Source organism: Coptis chinensis, chromosome 4 (assembly GCF_015680905.1).
Source record: "Coptis chinensis isolate HL-2020 chromosome 4, ASM1568090v1, whole genome shotgun sequence".
Taxonomy (NCBI): Eukaryota; Viridiplantae; Streptophyta; class Magnoliopsida; order Ranunculales; family Ranunculaceae; genus Coptis; species Coptis chinensis.
Genome location: NC_141459.1, coordinates 15,802,551 through 15,821,155, shown reverse-complemented (window position 1 = coordinate 15,821,155; position 18,605 = coordinate 15,802,551). Strand labels below are relative to the sequence as shown.

Below are 18,605 nucleotides of genomic sequence, written 5' to 3'. Positions count from 1 at the left end.
CGCGTGACTAGATTTCTAATGTGTGGCGGGGTGCGTCAAGAAAAAGGATGCTAAAAAAGATTTTTTAAACTAGTATTACTCCCTACTAGATAAGTCAATTACAATTTCTTCTCTAATACATGAGAAATTAGAGTCTCTTTCTCAAAATAATATAATTATTATTATTATTGAGAGACCTTAATTTCAGAAATCCTAATTGACTCACTAGAGGTAATACTAATTAACCCAAAGTAATATTTAGAACTTCACGGAATAAGTTTTTACTCCCATTCTTATATGAAGTTCTGAATTCACTCTATGACGTAGAGGATTTAGATTCCAGAAAATCAGTTTAAGAGAGTCTGTTAAGAATTTTTTGGACTCCTAAGACAGAGACATAATATTTTGGACTCCATCACGTAGAGGATTTGGATTCTTAGGAGCAATTGGCCAACCCTAAGCCGTTTGAGAGCCCATTTTGCTTCTTGTCTGTTTTGATTTTTTGTTTTGACACTAAGGTGACACATGCATGAACACATATATGGACAAGTATTTACTCGCACCCATGTAGTATTCTTCAATACTCACATATGTGTGTGCTATTTGCCTAGTAATTAGTGTAAAAGCAAACAGAATAAATAGATCAAAGGCACCTTTTGGCTGTATTTGGTTTGTGAAAAAAGTGCAAGTCGAGAACACAATAAATTCTTCACTGACTGGATGGGATAAAAGAATGCGTTGCAATATGATAATGCATGACTGGAGAAACCAATTACAGTACTAGCACCCACTGTTTAGGCAGTCTGATAGAAATGTTCCTTATGTGGTTCTGTAGCAAGTTACGAATCATGTAGATTTATTTTTCTTTTAATTATCCCTTATTTGTTTAAAACGAAATTTTGTTCCCTAAATCATGTTAAATCATTTAATGCACGATACTCGTGCCTATACAGAAGATCGAATATCCTTTTGGAACTCATGAAATCCCAATAAATTGACAAACCAAAATTTTCATTGAAAACCAACACATTTGACGTACTTTTTGATAAGCTAAAAAAAGTTGTTTTCATCAAATTTGTCAAAGTTTCAGACCAATTATTTTGACACAATGATGCTGAGATATGTTATGCCCTGCCTATAGATCCTGGAAGGGAATTGTGGATACTTTCCCCCTATACGATGCATTGCGTCCTCAAATACTTCAAAGTTCAAAACCTCCAATGGGGGTGAAATGGACCTTGATAGGCCAAACCTCATAATCACTGATGAAACTCGATTCAATCATATGATTCAACTGTTTCTTAACGTACATCATGTCATAATATGGTTGTTTTTTTTTGCTTGTTCTCTTTGCCATATTCAATGTACTTCAATTTTCATTGTGATTTGATTTCGTATAATATCTTTTCTCTTTCTTTTCAATCATGATTCTTGCTCATAGTTAATATACATAATAATAGGTTATGCATGCATTTATTATCGGAAAATTTAAAAAAAAAAAAAAAAAAAAAAAAAAAAAAAAAAGAAGGTTATGCATGCATTAAAACTTAAAAGTGCTACGTTCGTAAACCGTTTTCTTCTAGGTAACTAATGAAAATTTTTAGAGGAGTTTATATTCTCCCATGCACTCCTTAGAGAAGCATACATATTATGTATTAAGCTTATTTTGTCTTATTCTGCACTCTGGACGGCTATGATGGGTATATATGGGTAGTAGATGCAAATGAATATAAAAAGAGGTTCGAAAGTTGCTGTATCATCAAATAGCAGTCACTTATAAGTTATAATTAAGAATGCGTTGGTGATGCTCTTATAATTTTACTAACCAATTTAATCCCATCGATCCCAACCCTCCAACCTCGTGGTGAACAATTGCGTGTTCCATCATTTGATTAATTATTATGTGTACCTTGTGATTGAGATTGGTACGTAGTAGCAGACATGAATATAGTGAGTTAACTAACAATCAGTGTTCCAAAATTTGGAATTTTTGGATGTACTTGGCCAAATGACTTGGATCAAAATTAACTCACTGCAGCCTCCATACTTAGTGTGTTGGATTGTACGTGTTAGTGTTCTTTCTTACATTGTCTTGCTGTTTGTGGATCTAGACTGAGATCACGTGCGCATGAAACTTTCGTTGCAAGTGTGGGCAGACATTATACATGTGCTTCTATTGCGAACCATGTGCATAAACGCTAGTCATGCATCGATTGTTTGTTTTGGATACATACAAACTGATACACCAACTTGTTATTTGTAACTATTGTTTTAACAGTACCTTTTATATTAGAACAATATGGTTTTGGGGGCAATTAATATCTTGCCGAGGAACAGTATTAAGGGATTTATTTAAGTGGTCAAGATAAGTGTTAGTTCAAGAAAAAAAATCTGAGAGAGACCGTAAAAAATCATTAGTACTTAATTAGTTGAATACTTTGATCTTCTTCGTACCCATGCATAGGGCACTTCAGTATCCTGTAGGAGGCCGTGACCCCAGTTAGCTCCAGCCCGATCAATCATGACTGCTTTAATGACACTGGAGTAAGTTCTAAAATTTCTCTATTCCAAATGAAAATTCACCACTATGGGAGTCATGGTACGATGGTGGAGTATTTAAACATTGATCTAGGCTATTCGCCATCTCAAATGTTTCCTTCGCTCCTCTTTAGCCATGTTCATGTTTGTCTCAATGTTGTCAAAAAAAAAAAAGTAATAAGAATTAAAATTCTTTCTTCTTTTCTTTTCTTTTTATTATTATTTTATTATTATATTGTTTTGCGATAAACTAGTGGAATTGCTTATTCAGTACTCAATCTTGTACTCCAATGAAAAGATTTGTCGGGATCTTATGTCCATAGAGAATTGCTTATATCCTGATCGAAAAAAAAAATAAAAGAAAAGAGAGAATTGCTCATATCCCACTTATTAGTGGGTTTTTGGTGGGCCTCAATTGTGGATTTTGTTTAACTTAACGTCCTCAATTGGTTTCCATTATGCATCTTTTCCTGTTTTCAAATAGTTGTTTTGTTGGATTTCAGGTATCAAATACAAGATTTGATATCAATCCATCATTCTTGTTTTGTCATTTGCAAACATGTCCTTGATGGGGATGTTAGGCAGGAATTTGATGACTCTATGATTAGGGTTTTTGTCACTATTTCAGATGATATAAGTGGGGTTCCTTTTTTTTGGGTAAACTTATGTATGGAGTGGGGTTCTATTAGGGACTTCAAATCATCAACTGGATCCTGCATTAAACATCTTATCTATTCCCCTGTGTCAATAATGAGTTTTGTTTTTATAAAGAGAAGACTTCAAATTAATGGGTTTGGAACTCATCCCATCATTCATGATTTGGCTTCTGGTTTTTCAATGGCGTTTTCAAGTGGACTCATTGTCAGGGGTCAACTGATTTTATGGAGTCCGGATATGTCGAGACCAGCTTTGTGCTAACAAGGCTATAAGATAGAATGCCTTTGACCATAAAGAGAACTAGCATGCTGCACCTAGAAACATCACAATTATCTGTTTGTGTGTGAGAATCTAAAGACCAAAAAACTTGTATTTTCCAGCTTGATGTTTTTCTTTATTTCGGCGACATGCTACTCTTTGAGTTTCGACTATAGAAATCTGCTGTTATGTTGGGTTGGATTTGTCGTTTGTGTATATAATCGAACTTAATAGATAATGCCATACATGAAACGCCACCCTAATTTGTATATTAACTTACTGTTATGCAATTAGATAGTAGTCATATATAGTACTGATCAACAAAGTAGCCTTATTTATCTAATATATACATATTTCAAGTCTTAAGTATATTACATTGAAAGTGGAAGAAAATTGATCATATCGCTGTGTTGTTGAGTTTTCACCTTGGACCACACATGTGTTGCCTTGATTTCATTTTGTGTATATATCTTGGCAGAGTTCTCGTCTTCGGTCTCTCTGCATTGGACGTGGCTTGTTAGTCGCCACCTCTTATATTTACTTAATTTCTACTATGTAAATATATAATTTTTAAGATTATTACATATTATATATATATATAATATGTTTTAAAAGAGATCAGTAACTCTTTAATGTTGGTGGATTTAATTCTCAAACTTCTAGTATTATCACCCAAAGATTTTACGGACTTTACTAATCGACACCTACTATTTTTATACACTCACATCTACATAGATTACTCTTAGAAGACTCAATCCATTCTTAGATCGATACACCTCTCAATCTCTCATGAATAAAATTTCATGTGTTTGCTACTATATTTTTTGACATAATTTAAATTCATATATAATTTGCGCAACCAATTAGCATGTAGCTGTCACTTATGAAGTAAATTTCCTTGTGATCACGAAACATTTAATCTTGGACAGACTAATTCAAGTTTTCAAAAATACAAAATTGAATATCCTATTCGCTCACCATTACAAGTGGATATATATGTGGCCAAATTTAATAGGACAGCTGTGTAGAAAGGATATGTGAAGTGTAGAGAAGCGGCAGTCGGAAGGAAGGGAACATGGCTAAGACAAGTAAACAATTACGTGCACCATTTGAAGCCATTTATACATTATCCCTTTTCACACAACACAAATATAAAGCTGAGAACGTGTCTTTTAAGTCGGGGGGCACTGTGGCTGTTACTGTGAAGCGGCAGAAGGCCCCACCACTGAAAGTTGAAAGAGCTAGTAGTGCACCTGTTTGTTCTTTTTCCTTTCATACAGACATACAATATTCTGATCAACTACAACGAAATCTGTTTCTCTTTGTTTCCCTAATAGTGTTTTTATTTAATTTCCGTGAATTCCTCAACTCCCATATGTCAGATTCCATGTGTCTCCACATTCAGAGGCTGCATGTAGATGAGGATTTTGTGATTTATAACCAAACTACAAAAAACTATTACTTTCCCTATCTAGCTTTTTCTTAAACTAGATAAATTTAAATGGAAAAGCTGTCTTATTTATACTAGAGTTAACTAATATCACCTCCACCCCTAGTCCCCTATTCTTCTATTTGAATTGACTCTTCTATTTGGATTTACTGTATTTTTTGTGTGTGTATTTGGAAAAGATATCTTAATTTCCCATCTAGTAAAGAAAAAATCTTAATTAGCTCATCTAGTGAGAGATAATACTAATTCATCCTTTATTTTAAAATTCCAACATTCAACGGGTTAAAAGGCTTTTACAGCCTTTCCATAGAGAAATAAATCAAATGTCATTTTTGTTTTTTGCTAGGTAAGAATATATTAATAAGAATAAAGAATTACATTGTTTTGTGATCTAATCAGTAATCACTAGAGCACTCTGCAAAATATCACAGTCTATTCAAAACGAAAATACACGGCATTTGGGTTAAATATAGGGGAATATACACATTAGCAAAGGTATGGACTTATTATATGTTTGGAAGGTTAGTGATGGCAGCGCAATTGTTGAAGGTGATAATGAATATCTAGAAACTTGATGAAGAGATAAATATCCAAGAGCGTAACACAACTGACATATACCTTAAAAATGGGAATATATATTTCAACCATTAGATGTCTGACAGTTCACATTTGTGCGTTTGAGTGGGAATATATATCAAACTCTTTGGCTTAATTCGATAACATCAAAAAAAAAAAAAAAAAAAAAAAAAAAAGATACCGGATAATGGATGTGGCGTTGCGTAAACCAGGCCAATTGTAATGACAAAGATATTTGGAATTTCATCGTCCCGAAAAACTTAACTTTTTTTTGCAGGTCAAATCAATGAAAACCATATTGGTAAGAACATAGTGTGCTCGTGATTCCATTATGCTGATGTGGAAAGCCTCTCATAAACATTTATTTGTAGGAATATTAATTTCATTTTTTTGTTATCTTTAAGCACAGTCTATGCGTAGACACGTTAGCTTTCATTGTAACAAAACTTAGTGTAATTCTTCTTACTTTTGCCTCCGAGGAAGAAATGTTAGGCCCCTCTTTTTGATGCAATTTTGGTATGCATAGTTTGTTTCTGTCCCTATGAGAAGGTGCAACGTGATTAACTAAAACAGACCCCGTTCCACTTTCGAAAAAACAAAAACCCAACCAAATAAAGTTACCAAACTGACCTCCAAAAATCATCTAAGTAGCCAACATAACATAAAACGATTTTAGATAATGAACTAGTTTTTGTCTTCTCCAAAACCACTCCCACCACAGCTCACTTCTTTTGGTGATTCTTCAACTGCAACCCCTAAAGTATACAATATTCCAGTCGAAACATGTTTGTGATATTAAAAGCTTATTAGAATCAAAATTAAATTATATTTTTATTATTAAGCAAAACTTGAAAAATTCTAATTGGATTTTAGTTTGAAGTTTGAATAAACTTGAATAGTACTTGATTACATAGAGTTCGTCATGAATAGAAGCGGTTTTTGACTACTTTAATTTCTTGAGATCAATCAACTTTAATAACCCTTGCTTTGAACCAATTTTGTTTAAAAAATTAAGTTATCTTGAGATTTGATAATTGAACTGTTAGTGAGAGAATGATAAAATGAGTGGTGGTGGATTGGTGGGTTTTGACTTTTGAAGTGGAGGTGGAAGGAGAGGGGAAAATAGAAAGAATAATAATTGAGAACAGAACCTATTTTCGCTACTTTTTATTTTGTTGGCTTTGAACAGGTGGCATATACTCATTAGGCCAAAAGCAAACTAAAATAGAAATTGTAGCAAAAATGAATTTTTTGGCCACCACTAAACCCGGGCCTACATGCGCTTATGGGACCACTAATACAGTAATACTGATATTACTTGGTCAAGGTGGGGGGTGTTATCTAAAAAGACATTGGCCACTAGTTGGTATAAGATCCCTCTATTTCAACCCATTATGAATTCCTCTCTTGTTCCATGCACGAGAGACTATTTCTCTTTTTGGTCCACATACTCTAACACGGAAGCCCTGTAGCAGTATAATTCATATACCATCTGTCTGCCTCATAGTAATCAATTTCATACACAACATTCAATATCAACTGTGTGCTTCCGCCCATTAAAATGGAACCAACCAACACACGAAGGCAGGGATCAAAATCATCAGAACGAATAATTATAGCTATGAATGAGTATCATATACTATTGATTGATGTTAGGGTTGTCACTGAAAAAGATGGAAATGTTCCCTATTTCAATTTTATTCCACATTCTCCAACCAATCAAACTGGTCATAATGTAAGAGAATTTTCAATAAGCATTTTTGTGCTTTCCTTATGATTTACTCTTGTTTGAGAATCATTTGATTGTTATAGCTTTCACTAAATAGATGCTTTAGATATTTTTGCATGATCTGTTCTGTCTTGTATTAAGAATAAAACCTGGTATCTTTGGTTCTGTTGGAACTCTTGGAAATCTCCTATGCCAACCTCAAATGTCTTAAACATTCTCCCCTAAAAGGGATCGGATAAAGGGCGGCATTTAGCGGGAAAAATAAAGGGATTGGATAACTGAGTTTGTAAAAGGATGGCTAGAAGTTTGATCCAAAACTTATCAGAATTAGGTTTTCAAAGCAAAACCATACAAATTATATCGCAACAGTATAAGTAAGAGAAAAATGTAAATCCTATCAATCTTGGATGCTGTTGATAATGGTTGACTTGTTGCAAAAACAAAGCTCAAGGCCCAGGTATAGATGATAGATCATTGTTTGCTTGGTTTTCTCTTCGAGGACGATTTTCATGGATGTGCAAAATAACCGAAGCCTAATGGATTCGGTAAGTTCGAGGTGATAGAAGGCCCGTATAGTTTGAGTGGTTGGCCTTGATTAGCATTTCAGCCCAAAGTTTTTAGTTTGGACCTGGTATCATGGTGCCATATATATGTACAGACTACAGAGAGTCAGAGAGAGTGTATTTATTTGTACGTGGATCGAACGTACTTAAGTACTAGGGGGAAAAATGACAATTCAACCAATGCTCAAGTTCGGTCTGAACTTACAGTGCTCCAAGTTGCACAATCTTGGTTATTCCATTCAAGAAAATGTAAATTACAATTACAAGTGACTAAAATAAGCACTTTATACTTGAGCTTCAGTACCGAAAGATTGCACAACGTGAACTTAAGTTTTCAAGGAAAACAGCATACAAGTTACGCATGCAAACTGCAGCCTTTCCTGGCCGGTCACTTACTGGATTGCTTTATATAGTCGACGACAAAGATTGCCTAATGAACTGCAATAGCTGATTATGAAATTAGTTGTAGGACGGAGGGAGAAACCAGTTTAATAACCCTCTAATTGTAGCAATCTGTTCAACACTTTGAAATAATTCACATAGCATGCAATTTGAAAGACCATTTGCAATATTTAATTAACATTCATCAGCAACTAAATCTCATACAAATAATAAAAAGGTCATAACAAAATAAAATTTGCACTAAGCCCCCTAATAAACCACATAAAATGTTGAAAACCCCCAAACTCTCTATTCAAGTTTGATGGCAGTGGAATCTTGAAAATCTTCATCCGAGGAAGATTTGTTAGTACCGAAATTGACACCATCCTCGTTGTCGTCAGGATCGCGAGTTGGATCGGACTTGTCCATAGCATCACGAGCTTTTTCAAGAAAGGGCTTGCAAGCAATTTCAATAGTTAACCATCCAAATGCTAGTGCTCCCAACACAACTACTGCTGACTTGAATGAATTCACCTTTGCTGAACTTCCCATTTTGTTCTTCAGACTAAATATACAATTAAAACATTCAAAATTAGTAAAGAAATTTCATGGTTTCTAAACCAAAAGGAAAATGAGAAACTTACTGCTTAATAAGGGAGTTTTGAGTGAGAAGTGAGAATGGAGAGAAACTAAAGACTAAACTATGTTGGGTTTCTTAGTACTTGAGATGCCATGGTATAAAATGCCGTGATATATCGTCATATCTGTTGAAATTTGAATAATCAACAGTACGGTACTTTACAATGTCGGTATGTTTTCGGTTTTCTAGTATTTGCATAATTATGTGCGGCGGTATTAGCACCCAAATTTATGGGTTCATCAACCCCCCTTTTACTAATAAGTAATAACTAGCCGATTAGCCCGCCATTGATAGTTCACGATGAACTATTTTTACTTTTATCAAACTATTAACAACTGTAATACAACATTACCTAGTGTTACCTACCATTAGCTGCATTACCTACCATTGGCAGAGTATTGACTGACCTTCCTCCACTGAAATATAATTGATGCATCAGTAGCATAAAAAATTAATAGCAGGCCTGCCATATGAAATTAGTTTTCCTTTGTACTAATTCTTTTGAGAAGTATAATGATTCTTTCAAAGAGTAGTAAAGAGCATCTTTAGGAGAGACATTATTCTAGCATCAAACAATTTCTCCTAAAGATGAAAAAACACCAAAGTAAACACCAAATCAACGAAAATTTGGTATTTGCTTTGATGTTGTATCAAATCTCTCTCACGGCTTTGGATAAACTGCGCGGTTTTGCGCACACCGCGAGGGCTTTGGTGTTAGTTTAGGCCTCTGTTTCGTAGTGTTTCGAACACCAAATTTTGATGTGTCGTGGTTTACCGAAAACCGCGTGGGCTTGATCTCTTGCGCGGACAACGGTATATTCAAGTGCAAAATATTCTCAAATCAATTCAAAACTTGAGAAAGATCTATTTCTTTCTTCATTTTTTTTTTATTGGTAAGCAAGGTTTTTAAAGAGGTCCCTACCCCTTTTTATTAGAAAATAAAAGTAATAATTTTGTTACATTCTCTCTCTCTCACATATTGTTTTCCCCTTACATCATCAAGAGTAATTTTCTTTACATCTTCGGAGAAAAGAACTTGGTCCCAACTCTACATAAGTTGTTTGAATATTGGTAGCTAAAAAATCATCTATCTTATTGGACTCCCTAGAAGCACGGATAAAGCTAAAATGTTCAAACAATTCCTTCGTGCAGTCAATGCTTCTGAGCATCTTCTCTGGTTGCCAAGGATGTCGACTCTTCTTAGTTAAGAAAGAAATAACACTCATAGAGTCATTTTGTGCTTTAATCCTCATGATTCCATGCCGAATTGCCAAATTCTTACCTTGCTCTACTGCTTGCTTGCAGTTCTTTTGATTCTATCGAATGCTTGCTGGTCTGCCCGTGACTTGCCACATTTACTTCTCCCTCATCCATTTGAAAGCTAGCTGCCCAACCCCCTAACAGCCCTTGAATTCCGTTTGTGTTTAGATTATACATACTCATTTCTGCCTCCTGCCGTCACTACACCAGAATTGTGTAATTAGGACGACCTATTGAGACATGCATTCATGTCTTAAATTTAAGACGGGCTTTTGAGTCCCATACATGAGAAAACTCGTCGCAGGCCTTGACCCAAAAAATAGACGACAACTTCTTCTGTCCTTAATCTAGGACGGGGAAAATTGTATCTAATTTTCTTTGAAGCCGTCGCCACTCAAAAGTCAAAACTAAAGTTTTGCCTTCTTCGTCCAGCCTCCAAAAACCTTTGTCTTGCTGTTTTTTTTATTTTTCTGAAACTTCTTCAACCCATCAATGATTTCTACACCGACGAAAGTATTCAATCAACACCAGCCGTAGTCTTCCTCCTTATCTCTTCTTCTCTTGGATTAGTGTACTTCATCTCCTTCCTATAAGGCTTCAAGCTACGATTTTTCTTTCCTATTGATTGGAGACTCTCTATTTACTAGTTAATAGCATTTGGATCGATTTTTCTTTTTAATTTTAGTTTGTTTGTGGGTTAGGGTTCAAAAAATTGGTTAATCAGTGCTGAGAAATTGATTTTCGTGTTGGGGCTAACATGAAAATCCTCGAATGTGTTGGGTTTACACTCATTTGGTGCAGAAAATTCCAAGGTTAGCTAAACCCTCAGTTTGTGTTTTAGTCTGTTACAAGTTTTAAGAATTCAAATACTTATTGAGTAATAGGATGTGATTTAATTGATGAAATTATGCGATTTGTGCTAGATTTCTCAAGGTCTCTTTTTTTTAATAATTATCATTTCATTCCATTTAGGGGTGGACGGTTTGATATTTGTGTGCATCTTGGAAAGTCTGTATAATTAACTTTACAAGCATGGGGGGATGATTAAGATATGTGTGGCTACTGCCAGTGTTTAAAAGATGGAATAATAATGACTAATCCATGTCTACATTGTTGAATTATTTATGATTGATTTACTGATCGATTTGTGCTGTTATCAAAATCAAAGAGCAACCAATGAAAATGCTTCATTTATTTAGATTGAAGGATTGAATAGAGAAGAAGAAGTTGGTTAGTATTAGGGGAAGCGTGAGTTATATTTATAAGGCGGTATGGAAGTCGTTGCAAATGCATTTTGGGGAAGGTTACTAGGCCTCGTGGTAATAGTTATGTTTTTCGTGTTAAGTTCAATTCAAACTTGCCTACTAAATCTATTAGAGAGATAGAAATTTGTGTGTGTGTGGGGCGTTGATATTTTACAATGTAATTTGTAAAGTGATTGTTTGTTGGGATTTGGAAAGTGATTGTTTGTTCACACTTTGTATAGGAAATGAAGGTTTGATTTTCCAAGCAATATCTAAGGAAGATGATAGGTCCATTGTTTTTATAGAATTACCTTGATGATCTTCTCCTCAAAATTTATACATATTGGTCATTAGTATGATCTTGGAGTGCAAAAAGATGAATGAAATTACTTTGAAAAAATCATTGTGACGACACCAATGCTTTGAGGCCATTTTATGTTGCTTTGACACATTGGCCCACCTGTCTCCCTCCATTTTGTCATTACAGTGGGGCAATGGACTGAAAGCAACAGTGTGTGATGCCTAGTAAGGAATGTTGCTGTCGTAATGTTTTTAGGGCAATATTTGTTTAAATTTTTTACCCTTCTGTTGCTTGTGATATTCGGTCATTCCTATAATAGTCATGACAATGGATTAAGGAACAAGAAGTAAAAATTACCATTTAAACTACCTGGCTAGTGGCTATAGTTATATCAAAATATAAACCATTTGCATATTGCATGTGTGATAACATTAGACTTTAAAAGTCCCTATATGGCAACACATTCATGGTAATCACAAAATATAATTCTGTTTTGACAATCTACTGAATTTAGCATGGAATGTATGTTACTCATATTTTCATTTTTCAGTTCTAGTTTTATGATTTAAGCGAACTGTTGAATTTCACTGCTGGTTTCCTGAATAAGAATTTGAGAACACACTTTGAAGTCTCTTATACAAATGCATGCTGAACAAAAAGAAATGTAGGTAGCTCTTGTTTTGAGAATGAGAGGTTGTCTCCACCTGTTCTTTCTTTGTTTTCATATTCTAACGGTCACTTTTGGATCCGTGTAGAGTGGTGAGCACCTTGAAAGTTTACACCATTAACGGTCTTGTTTATATGGTGGATTATTTAGATTCCATCACCTATAGAGTGACAGATCTCTTGGATGAAACGGTTGACGAAGTTTATGGAATAGAGCTTTGAGTTTCTTGCATTGAACAGGTGATCTTTAGTTGCTTTCATTATTATTTAGTTGATATTAAATAGGAATAAATTTTATTTCCCCCCTCCCTCTCTAGTGAATGATGAATCATTGCCTGGTTTATTTGTGGCTGAAAACTATATTCCTAAAAACTATTTCACCAAGTATTGGACACACAAAACTATTTTCAAGCTCTTAAATTTCTCCATGGATCAACTAGGGATCCACTGTAATGCTTTGAAGCAGTACATATGACTTCTCTCAACAATTTAGTTTAAATTAAACTGCTGTCCTTAGAGACTCACTACACCAAAATTGCTTAATAACGACACCTTATTAGGACTGTGTTGACCGTCCTTTATGTAGGATTGCAAGAACCGTCCTATATGGCCTAAGCTCGTCGTATATTGGCATTAAGGTAAAATAAAAGACGAGCTTTAGTGTAGTGCATCCACGACGGTAGTGGTAGTGCTTGAATTTTCAAGAACTCGTCGCGGAGTAGTTTTTCATTCTTGCACTCACTGCTTTTCATTCTCGTGCTCATTATACCCAGTACCCTAGTGGAAACAGAAGAGATAAAAAAAGGGTGACTTCTAAGTTCTAACAAGCTGTGAGTTTTGTCACTGAATCAAGAGCTCTATTGTGAAATTGTAAGCTCTCTCTTTCTCCCCCCCAAACCATAATATTTAGTCAATGCTTTAAAGCTTCAAGTTCGAGTTTTTTCGTCCGATATTTGTTTGTTAAACTGAAATGGGTATATTTCTTTTGCCAGAGTTCACTCAAATCAAAGTTCCTTCTCCAAATCGAGGTAAATTTCTTTCCTTTTTTCATTCTTCTTGTTTAATTATTATTATGGATTCAATGGGCTTTGCTGAACCGTCAAAAATTTAACCAAAAAAAAAAGAAAACCAAAATTAATAACTTGCCAAAAAATAGAACCGTCAACATACTTACTGAAACAATTAAAAATGGAAGTTTCCCTCGCACCCTCACTTCCTAATTCATCTTACAGTCTTCACTTTAATTGGGGTTGATTGACACGCGCTTAAACTAGTTCGAAAAGGGATTTTTATTTCAGTTCGATTCGTACGTACTACAAGCTAGGTTTTTATTGAGATCGAAAAGTAAGTCTTTTTTAGTGTATTTCTACTTTATTCTTCTCTTAAATTGTTTGCATATAAATATACTTGTTGATGCATATCTTTTTGCCGTGGGAAGTTTTGTATACTCGTAAATTCATTCTATTCTACGTTCGTAAATTCATTCTATTCTACGTATTGTTTTTATTGTTGTGTGGAATTTTTTTACATTTTTATATATTGGAAAAAAGAAAGAGCATTACTGATGGTTTTTTTCCTCGTGATATGGATGTTCACTATTGTTCGATATATAGAGTAGTTATGAATAGGCTTTAAGCCTTTAATCTTTTATACTAATATATATTATCTTTTTCTTATATGATATTAGTCATCTTAGTTAATTTGTCTGTGAAAATACCCTGTTATGTCTTGATTCTTTTGTTATGCCGTGAGAAAGCTTGAGATAAACCGACTTAAATTAATAATATACCGGTAGTGTTTGTAGACTACCTGAATTGACCAATTAATCCTCTGACTTTCGTCCTCTATCTTTCCCATGGCGACACCATCTTCATCCGAAAATAATAACACCAATTCGATGGACACGGAATCGTTTGACCCTCTTAACATGTCCAAAAACACCACCCCCGAGGCAAGAAAATATGAGGACGAAGATGATGAGGAAGATGTTTGTAGAATATGTAGAAATACTGGGGACGATGAAACCCATTGAGATATCCATGTGCTTGTAGTGGTAGTATTAAATATGTTCATCAAGATTGTCTCTTACAGTGGCTTAATCATAGCAATGCTAGAAATTGCAAGGTTGGTACACCTTTTTAACCTTTTATTATTTTACCCACTCTATTATAAATTAGAAATTAATTTAATGTTTTTGTAGGTGTGTAAGCATCCGTTTTCATTCTCACCAGTGTATGCTGAGAATGCACCGGTTAGGCTACCTTTTCAGGAGTTTGTGTTTGGAATTGGGATGAAAGCTTGTCATATTTTGCAGTTCTTCTTGCGTCTTGGCTTTGTGCTATCTGTCTGGCTTCTGATTATACCATTTATTACATTTTGGATATGGCGTTTGGCTTTCGTGCGGAGTTTTGGTGAAGCTCATAAGTTGTTTTTGAGACATATATCTACTACTGTGATTCTTACTGATTGTGTGCATGGGTTTCTGCTGTCCGCTAGTATTGTTTTTATTTTTCTTGGAGCTACTTCTTTGAGGGATTATTTTAGACATTTACGAGAGCTAGGTGGGCAGGATGGTGAGAGAGAAGATGAAGGGGTACTTGCTGCGAGAAGGGCTGCGACAGCAAATAATAAGGTTAATGCTGATATTGGAAATGGTGAAGATGCTATTGGTGGGGCTGGTCAGTTAATTAGGAGAAATGCGGAGAATGTTGCTGCTAGGTTGGAAATGCAGGCAGCGCGTCTTGAGGCTCATGTCGAACAAATGTTTGATGGCTTGGACGATGCTGATGGTGCGTAAGATGTACCTTTGACGAAATGGGTTGGCATGCAAGGCCCTGTTTTTCATTTGGTTGAAAATGCGTTCACTGTAAGTATCTTATTTCGTTTCTGCTTTTAATTTCTACATGTTACTTTATGTTCGCATGGACACATGCACACTTATTTGATAACACTGCAGAGTTTTTGATCAATTTTTCGTTCAAAATGAAGCTGATGTTGACTGCTGCAATTTAGTAAAGAATGGAGCAAATTTTATGGAAGCTGTATTGACAGATTGCCTTTTTTTTTAAGATTTTGATTGCACATTTAGACTTGTAGTTTCTGCATTGTCTTTCCTTCTTAACTCTCCTTGATAGGTTTGTAGGTTCTGTAACACAGTGAATCACTTTACCGATACCAAATAGATAAATAGTAGGCGTGGTTTGTAGCACGAAACTCGAGATTTTGCCTCTATTTATTAGATTTTAATTCTAGTACTACCGGTATATTATTAATTTAAGTCGGTATATTATTAATTTAAGCCTTGTTGCTACTGCTGGAAAGCAAGTGCTGCTGCTGCCGCCTACTGCTGGAAAGCAATTGGTTCAGAGCTGATTTCCTTTTGTTGTCGCTGCTGCTGGTTATACATGTTTGCTGGCAGATGGTAGCAGGCAGATTTGTGAATGCTTATGCTACAAGTGATTCTCTAGTGTAGTGTCTCTTCACATGGAAAGAGACACTATATTTAATAACTAGTAATCCCAGATTGGATTTCCTTGGTTTCAGGGGAATTTTTCCAACCAATACAACACGTAAGCTGTGTTCTGTTGATTATCTTGAAACTCTACATCATTCAGTAGTTTAATTATATGTGCTACCTATGTACTCAGTAGTTTTATTATGCATTGAGCTTTATATATTTATTTATGTAGGTATTTATTTATTTTTGTCCTTTGCAGCACCATTGGTCGAGGCTGACAAAGATACTAATGAAGATCCAAAATGGGGTGGGACTGCTGCACTATGAACTTATATACTTAGAGAACGGAAAGAATTTTCTTCAACCACTTGCTTCACATTTGCTCCTGGTATGTCTCTATAAAATAAGTTGACTGGTATTTGATGTGACTACTGTGAACTGTTAATAAGCTCATAGCATCCATGTCTCTAGTAGTACTCAGGTAACTTTGTAGCAACTTTGAGAACTTATGTCTGCTTTTGAGCAGCTAGGGATGTGGTTTATTGTGCTAAATGATTATTTCGAACAATTGATGTTACAAACTTCTTATGCTTCTGTTAGAATTTGAGGAAATAATATTGTCTTTGCCGAACAAGTATTAGGCCGCAGAGAGGATAAATTGCAAGGCATTGCCTTGGTGGTTTGGCCTTTCTCTTTGGTACTTTAGTAGCACATTAAGCTATGTGACATGGACACTTCATATTTTGAAAGCCTCAGTAATGAATTAACTTGCAGAAAAAAAAAATCTTTCTAGTAGGGAAAGGTTTGTTTTGTGTCCAAAACAAAAGCTAATTTGTGCCCAATAAGATAAATATCCGCATATCCGTGTGGACACAAGCACATTGATGCATAAAATTTCTAATTGTGGTTACCCTTATAGACTATGAACACTCCCTATTAACATAGTCACAATTCCATGAGATGCCCCTAGCATAGATTTCCTTGTAAGGAGGTGCTTTATAAGGTTTTAACCCTAAGAAATATCTGTGTAACTAGAGAATTGAAATATTTTTTTACCTAGCTATGTCCTACTTCATATAGGTCGCCATGTCAGAAACCAACACACACCTGTGTCAATGTTTCTCAGATATTAATTAAGCGAAACAATTTTTTTTTTGCTAGGTTATAATTTTTTTTGCTACATAGCGAAACAAAATGTCTTTTCTTGTCCCGATGCCGATCGATGCAGGCTTCTTGTTGTTATTATTATTAGGTTTAACTTGGATCTAAAGTATGAATTTTGTTTTTCATGTTGTCATTATGATTATATGTTGGGTACTTCCAGCGTTGTCGGGACCTCGTCATCTCTATCGTCGTGGTCCCCAAGATGGGTGCTAGTCGCCCGAGTGTAACTCCATTACCAACTTCTAAAGAGGGATGGAGACGGATCAGCTTCTTTTATCAAATAGAACTTCGATGTTTGTTGAGATTATTTAGTCATGAAAGGTTGTGCGACTCAATGAAAGACCAAATTGCATAAAAGTGATGAAGATAGGAATTTCAAAGCAATTTTTTTTTTTTTTTTTTTCCAATATGTTCTTATTATGCTTTATGTATTTTAAAAGCCTAGTTATTTATTGGCAATCAATAGTTTGTAAACATTGTAAATTTTGGAAAACCAATATATAATATATCAAATTTTGAAATGTGTTGTTTTAGTATGTTTGTGTAATTGATTTTATGATATGAGAATCATGTAGTATTAGTAGTTCTACCAAATATGACGGGACGAAAATTTGTTACTTGGACGAAAATTTACGACGGTTCAGTACGTTCTAGATTTGAAAATATATAGTTCTAGCAAAAAGGAAATTTGTGACGGTTTTGAATGTCCTGTAATTAATGACGGCTTTAAGTGTCACACACCCGTCGCATTTCTAATTCGCTTTACCATGCATTTTTCCGTCGTTAATATTAACAAATGGGGCTATTCACTTAATTTAACGAGACACCATTTCCGTCAGAATCTCGATTTAGGACGGCAATTTCCATCGTTTTTGGCCTTTTCTGATGTAGTGCGTATGCTGAGCTTCGGTTTCCTTTCCTTACTTTTTACTCTAGCATATCGTTGTGTTTCTGGTCCTTGTTCCATCTCTGTTGCACCTGTCATTAGCTTGATTCTTGTTTCCTCAATCACTGCCCTCACTAACTAATGTGCGTAAGATTTTTTATTATCAAACTTTCTGCCATTCCTTAGATTGAAGGTTTTTGTAATCACTGTCTCTCTCTTTTCCTGCTTGCCTCGTTTCTCTACCATGCCCATTATACTGATGTCATGCTTCCTAAGCATTTCGTTAACTTCCACTTGCTTACATGCTTTGTTAAGTTCCCTCATATTATATTCCAGCAATCAACCTTGATCATTTAAGCAGGTGGGGGATGTCTAGGGGGTGATATTAGGCCCTTCTTTTCTGCTGCTACTAACCTTGTCACTATTTGATGAAATTCCTTGATGCACTGAGTGTGGTGTGACTTTCTTTGTTTCTATACCCTCTTCATGCTGTGCTGCTGCTATACTCAAATGCTTAACTGTGTTTTCCCCGTGTTGCAATAGAACCCTTGGCCTCATGTCTTCTGATCTGTCTACAACTCCTTTGTGTAAGTCCTTGTTGTTTGCAAAAGCCCTCGAGAATCAGTCAGTCATCTCATTGCCTTCTAATTTCAGCTCATTAGTTGTGTTTCTCGCTCTGCATGTATGTTTTTTTGTTGGAGATTCCCACCCTTTTCCATCATCAACAGAGTGCACTTCTTGCACTTCCTGTTCCTGGGTTTGTGCTATTTTTCAGAACCTCTTTCGTAGACCTTCTTTTCAATAATAACGACATTCACCTCTTCAGTTTTAGTTTCTCTTTTCAGCCAAACTTTTT

The 18,605-nt window shown here is 35.2% G+C and overlaps 1 protein-coding gene and 1 pseudogene across 2 annotated transcripts; one reads left to right on the top strand and one right to left on the bottom strand.

Annotated features, from left to right (window-relative positions):
* Positions 1 to 8,312: 8,312 nt before the first annotated feature.
* On the bottom strand, positions 8,313 to 8,906 carry OEP7 (outer envelope membrane protein 7). The gene is made up of 2 exons (XM_086607120.1): positions 8,776 to 8,906; positions 8,313 to 8,696 (listed from the first exon to the last, which is right to left on the bottom strand). The coding sequence occupies exon 2, from the start codon at positions 8,681 to 8,683 to the stop codon at positions 8,441 to 8,443; it is 243 nt and encodes an 80-aa protein (XP_086463246.1). The 5' UTR covers positions 8,684 to 8,696; positions 8,776 to 8,906; the 3' UTR covers positions 8,313 to 8,440.
* A 4,379-nt stretch (positions 8,907 to 13,285) lies between these two features.
* Positions 13,286 to 15,044, top strand: LOC147502163 (putative E3 ubiquitin ligase SUD1; annotated as a pseudogene). The gene is made up of 2 exons (XR_015221610.1): positions 13,286 to 14,366; positions 14,443 to 15,044. The product of XR_015221610.1 is annotated as a putative E3 ubiquitin ligase SUD1 (transcript).
* Positions 15,045 to 18,605: the final 3,561 nt, after the last annotated feature.